General features: G+C 54.2%; 1 protein-coding gene across 4 annotated transcripts in view; it reads left to right on the top strand.

Annotated features, from left to right (window-relative positions):
- Positions 1-222: 222 nt before the first annotated feature.
- Positions 223-6,000, top strand: part of KIRREL3 (kirre like nephrin family adhesion molecule 3) — a 211,280-nt gene continuing 205,502 nt past the window's right edge. For 3 of the 4 annotated variants that reach the window (XM_015883993.2, XM_015883992.2, XM_032449137.1), the window contains exon 1: positions 223-445. In XM_015883993.2, coding sequence (XP_015739479.1) covers positions 385-445 — 61 coding nt within the window. In that variant the 5' untranslated portion in view covers positions 223-384. The remainder of the gene's footprint in view (positions 446-6,000) is intronic. The other variant, XM_015883994.2, reaches the window with a different exon arrangement.

The following is a 6,000-nucleotide window of genomic DNA, read 5'->3' as shown; positions in this document are numbered from 1 at the left end:
TGCTTTTAGTTTTTGTACCTTAATAGGATTTCGGTTATTTAATAATTTATTTATTTACTGGGGGTGGTGGTGTTGGAATCGCAATTTCCCCCGATTACACAAATGAGCCGCCAGGATGACTCCCTCCCTTCCCCCCCCCCCCAACCCCCCTTGCCTTAGCTCACAAGTGACTCCCCCCACATCCCGGTTCCCCCCTCCCACAAAAGCTGGGCAGCGCCTCGCCTCGCCTCGCTCCGCCACTCCCGGCAGCGCTGCCGGGGGAGGAGCTGGGGGGGGCGGCGGCGGCGGCGATGGAGCCGGAGCCGCGTGAACGGAGCCGGCGGGCGGCGGCCTGAGCCCCCCGGCACGGAGCCCCCCACCCCGGAGCAGAGCCCACCCTGAGGAATGAGCGCTTTCCAGGCAGACCTCCTCCTCCTCCTGCTCGCCTGCTTCCTGCTCAGCCACGGTAAGAGCCGGCCCGGCACTTAGTTTCGAGCGGGGCGGGCGTGGGGGGAGTCGGATTTCGGATTGCGGAGACCCCCCGCTGCCCCTCGAGGTGCTTTTTGCTTTTCCCCGGATGAGGGAGGACTGCGGAGTTGCTTTGCATGCAGCCCCACCGAGGCAGATTGCTTTATAGGAAAAAAAAAAAATCTTTAGCATGCAAATGAGTTCTTTCTGCTCCAGCTCCGCTAATTAGACGGTGTTTGTGTGTAAACACCGCTCTGCTCGGCGACCCCGGGGCTGTGGGGCTCGGTTTGGGGCTGCGGGAATGGAGGGCAGCGGGAGATGCGGCTGCGGAGCTGAGCGCTCCGGGGGGTGCTGAGCACACGGGAGGTGCTGAGCTCAGAGCGGAGACCCCACGGGCTTTGGGTGGGGAGGGTGGGGGGGTCTTGCGCCCCGATATCACCCCCCGACAGCGCGGAGCCGAGGATGGAGCTGGGCGAGCCGTAGGAACGAGCTCGGTAACTTTGCTGCCGGCGTCCTCGCATTAAAGAGAAGGATGCGGGGCAATGCGGAGCGGGATGCGGCGCTCGGTGCGCGGTCCCGGGGCTGTGTCACCTGTGGAGGACGCGGGGCTCGGTGCCGCTCGGTGCCGGAGCTCGGTGCCGTCTGCTGCGTCGCGCTGCTGCGGTCCCGGAGCCGGCGCTGCTTTGTGTCAGGGTAGGGCTTGAAGGCTGCCGGAATGAAGGGAAAAAAGCAAACCCACGCAGCTCGTCCATCTGTTGATTAAATGAAGGAGAAAACTTTTGGAGAGAGCGGAGCTGCTCCACGGGCAGCTGGGGCTGTGCTCGGCCAGATGTGGTGCTGAGCATCCCCACCACCCGCTGCCTTCCCCTACACCCGGTGTTCAGAGCAGGTTGAGCTCCGAGCTGTCCCCGGCTTCTTCCCTCCGTTCGGCTGCGATGTTGAGCTGTTGCTCTGCCCTCCCTTCCCCTTTCCCTCTTACTCTCTCTGCTTGTACTAATATTCCTTTAGGGGGAAAGCTGTGTTTGCATTCTCCTTTCCTTCTGCACAAAAGAAACCCACTGTGCCTTCCATGTAGATTTCTGGCTGAATAAATCTGAACTCTCCCTGGTGCGGTGGGGACGGGAGCGATTTAAGATCTCATCCTGGCCTCTCTGCTCCCTCGGCTGTCTCAGCTCCTCGTAGGTCAAATGGCAGTTTGCTCATGGAGCCAAAGAACTTTGCCTTGGATCCAGCAGGGATTTGTTTCTGTTCCTTTCCTCCCCTTTTTTTCCCTCCCCCCTATTTGCAGCCATTATTTTCTATAAGGGCTAATGCACTTTTTAATAGTGGGCTCGAAAGCCTCTGTGGCTCCTTGGCTGCATCTCCCCAGGCTGTGTGCATCTGCTACCTTGCTTATTCATGGTTGTGAGGCAGAGATAGTGCCTTGCAGAGCATTTCAGGCTGCTTCCTCCTATAGGAAGAGCCGAATGCATTTCTGCACTTGCTGTTTATAGTATAGAGAAAAGGGGGCTGTTGGCAACGTGTTGTTCTCTCCCTTCGGGGTGAAGCCATGCAATGGGATTTCATGCAAAAGATTCCTCCAGCCACATGGTGCTTTGGGAAAGGAGTGGCCTGAATGCAGGAGCTGAAGCTTATTTTTCAGTGTCAGTCATGTTTGCTTCTCTCAGAGCAGCTGCTGGGGTGATTCAGGTGTGCCCAGATGTGTTACAGATGTGGTGTTGCAGTGCTCCCAGCAGCTGCAGGGCTGTGGGGTGGGGATGCTCCATGTGCATCCAGAGGGCACTCATGCCATGCTCTGCTGGGAGCTGATGGGACAAAGCTTGCTCGAAGGACTAATTAAAACCCTTTGACCCCTTATGAAGTTCCAGTGGCCCCTTTCTGTGTGCAGGGGGCAGACAGGGCTGCAGCTTTTCTGCAACAGTGGAGTGAATTGAAGGGATAAGGCAGGATAATAAGGCAGGCAGGACTTAAATTCCTCCTAGCCAAGGATGGTTAGAATGAGCTCTGCAGAGAACCTTGCTCTGGATCCAGATCCGAGATACGGTTTCCTTTACAGAAGCCCCCCAACACCCCCCAGTGGCATTTTCCTTCACCGTTTCTATGTGCCTGTGCCCTTGGGTTTGTACTCCATGGCCCCTGTGCCTCCTGGTGGCACATTGACTGTCTGCTTCTCCCGTGAGCCCCGCAGGCTGATATGGGGCTGGGTGGGGGTCCCTGCCAGGGGCTGCTGCTGAGTGCAAGCAATAGCCTGAAAGGAGGAACTCTGGGTTTCTGTGCTTCTCTTGAGGTAATCCAGGCAAAGCTGAGCTCCTTGCCTTGACTTTCTGCTGTCGTTCACCCTTGCAAACAGGCTGAAGCAGACTCTTTCTGAAAGTTACTCCTCTATAGGGCTGCCTCCCCCTTGCCCTCCTCCAGTGCAGTGAAATGCAAAGTGGATGAGGCTGGAAACAATGGGGGAAGTGCTCCAGCCCTGGGGGCTGTGGGAAGGAGTGTCTCTAAATATTCTGTGTGTGCAGGACCCCTAAATACTGTGTGCATGCAACCGCCACCTCCTCCTGCTGCTCTGTGCTGCAGTAACCTACATGCATTTGGCAGGGGCTGAAGTTTATCTTGGATGGGAAGATTCCTGTCTGTCTAGGAATCTGTTTGAAAAGCTGTTTGCTTTCCCTCGGGGTGATGAGTTCTGAGTTCTCTGGGTGTCGCAGGGTGGTTTTCTCCTTCACAGTTGACTTGGTTCCTCCCTGGATGTAAATCCTTTACAATCACATAGGGCCTGATGGGGATTATAGCCTTGTGGGGTAGGTGCTGAGGAGCAGAGAATAGGGGAGCATTGCAAGGGGAGCATCTCAGCCCCTTTCCTGAATGCAGCAGGTAGATCTCTGCTCTCATCTTAGGAGAGTGCATAGTCCTCAGTGTGTGCTGTCCTGTGGAAGCAGTGCAGAATTACCTTTTCCCATCATCTTTTTAATACCGTTCAGGTTTCTGCACGCTTCCTCATTTCCCATCTGCACCTCCTGCAGTGAGATTCACAGGAGGACCGCAGCCAACTTTGCTCAAGCTGGATTTCCTTGTGGGGTTTGGGTGATTTGAAAAGACCAAGAGGGAGGAGCTGCAATTTGTTCCTGTGCCCTTTGCCAGAGGGATGAAAGAGAGGAGAACCACCTGCCCTGGTGCTAACACTGCAGCCCTGCCCACCTCCAAGGCACTGCGGAGGTCCCTGGGCACTGTGAGCACTGCACAAACATCTTGAGCAGATGTTGAATGCTTCGGTGCACTGTCACCTCTTCAGGGCTCTCTGTGGCCGTACAGCTTATGTTAGAATAAATAGGTTTAATGCTGTTCATTTGTAGCTGTAAGTAAAGGAGAGAGAGGCTGACAGACTCCTCAGGTTGTGAGCTGGCAGAGAATGGAGGTCTTTGAACAAACTGTTTGCTTGCAAGAGGATTGTAAGGGGGGAAGGAGGAATGCAGCTTGCTTTGAGCCTCAGGTTTCACCATGAGTTCTGCAGGTTTGTGCTGTGCTCCCCGGGTGGAGCTGCTGCTGGAGAACTGCTGCACATCACTCCCAAGGTCCTTCCAGTAGGATTTAACAGCTGCTTTTCTCTTTTATTTTCTATCCATTGGTTGGTCTTAAATAACAAGTGGTGAAGGCCCTCCTTTAGTTTGTTCCAGATTAAGCTGGGTTGGTCTTTTGGCTTTGTTGGAGGCTGGTTCTGGCCGGAGGCAGGAGTGACTGGACTAGCATTACGTTATAAATCAGAAGGCAGAGAAACAAATAGGTTGTAAATCAGTCTCTTATTTGCTGGGGTTTAAGGCAGTTGAAGCAGTGGTTTTTAAGGTGCTTTGCCCTCCCTTTGGGACTGGCAGGAGTCCCAGAGCACTTACAGGGGGTGTGAAGCTGCTGCCTGCAGGATTAACTGCAACATGCCAAGAAATGCACAGGGCTTCTTTTCTCTTGGCTGGGAAGAAATGAAGCTTCGAGCCTGAGCTGCCCTTTCCAGGCAGGGGGTGGATTGCCCCCAGCATCCGTGTGCTCCTCTTCCCTTCTGCTTCAAACTATGGAGGGAGGGAAAAGAACCATTTCTGATCTGTGCATTGCAGTGGGACAGAGCAAATGCTGGGTTCTGATCTTAGAAACTGTGGCCTAACAGATGTCCTGGCTCAATGTGCCTTCTGAGTATAATAAAGGCTGTTTATTCATCGCCTTGCTGGCAAGACCCAGCTCGAGCGTTTGCCTTTCCCTGGTGGCAGCCTCCAAAGTGGAGCAGAAGGAGCTGTAGGTCACTTGGCTGTTCCACGGCCTCTGCTTTTACTGAGCTGTATTAAGCAGCTGAAAAGCAAAATATTCCTTGAGTTACGGCTCTGGGCTCCTGCCTATTTGCTGTCACATGTTATGCAAGTAGGAGGTGGAACGCACACATTGTTAAAGTCAGATGCTAACTTCAGGATAAGATCTTGTCTTAATGCGTTCCTTCAACGCCTCCACTTGCAATGGGAGAATCATTGAGCTTTTGGGCTGCAGCACCTCCATCTCTCAGCAGAGCAGGAGGTGATTGTGAGGGCTCTGCACATCAGGTGTGAACCAGGTTAATAGGAGCTGCCCAGGACACTGTGTTTGATGGAGCTGGTGAGATGTGTGCACGGCTGTGTTGTGCACTGCTCACCTCGAGGCGCTGCTGATGCAGTGCTGGGTCTGCTGTTGTCATATGTTGGTGTTGGACACAACTTGCTGTGCGTGCCAGGTGTGATGGGATGCTGCAGCACCTGGAGGATGAACTTTTGGTGTGTCACCTGAATGGATCCCAACTGTGAACCAGAGGAGCTTTGCTGGTTACCAATGAACTACACAGTGAGAGTGCAAGGGATGAGCTTTCTCACACTTGCCCTTGGATGAAGGCTCAGCACTCAGGCTGTGTTGTTACTGTGTTTCACCCCCCAAAGAAGCAGCTCCCTCAGAAGGAGCCCACCTTGCATTTTCAGATGGTATTCACCTATTAATTTAATTCCTCTTAACTCATTAAAAGATGAGAAATAAAGGACCTCATCCTTCTCAGGCTTTACCCTTCCCCCTCCACCAGCACAAATGAGTATGCAAGCAGTACACTGCCAGTCAGTAAATGTCAATATTGGATAAGTGTTTCCTTTATATCACTGCAATTTAGCATAAGCTGCTTGGAAACAAATGTCTTCCATAAGCATGAGGTGTTCGGTAAGTACACAGTCAACATTACTATGAGGATTAAATAAATGTCAGCCCCACTTGTGTGCTCAGCAACGAGTTCAGCCGGGTGAGCTGCGGGGTGACAGCAGGAGGGGCTCTGTCCCCTCGGTGGGACTTTGCCTGTAGGGTGGGGGCTGGGAGGGGCTGCTTTGGGTTGCACAGCCCTAATGGGGGGGATGGTGAGGGGCGGCCCCGTTTGGAGCAGCGATGCGGTCCCCTCGGGCGGCTGCAGCATCACTGTGTCCCTTCCGCCTGGCGGGGGCAGCAGCAGCGCTCGCACGGAGCCCTCGATCCGCACCGTGCGGGGCTCATCGCCTACTGGGCTGAGAGTGT

The sequence above is a fragment of the Coturnix japonica genome, chromosome 24, assembly GCF_001577835.2.
Source record: "Coturnix japonica isolate 7356 chromosome 24, Coturnix japonica 2.1, whole genome shotgun sequence".
NCBI lineage: Eukaryota > Metazoa > Chordata > Aves > Galliformes > Phasianidae > Coturnix > Coturnix japonica.
The sequence above is the reverse complement of the archived record's forward strand: the minus strand, read 5'-3'. Positions and strand labels throughout refer to the sequence as shown.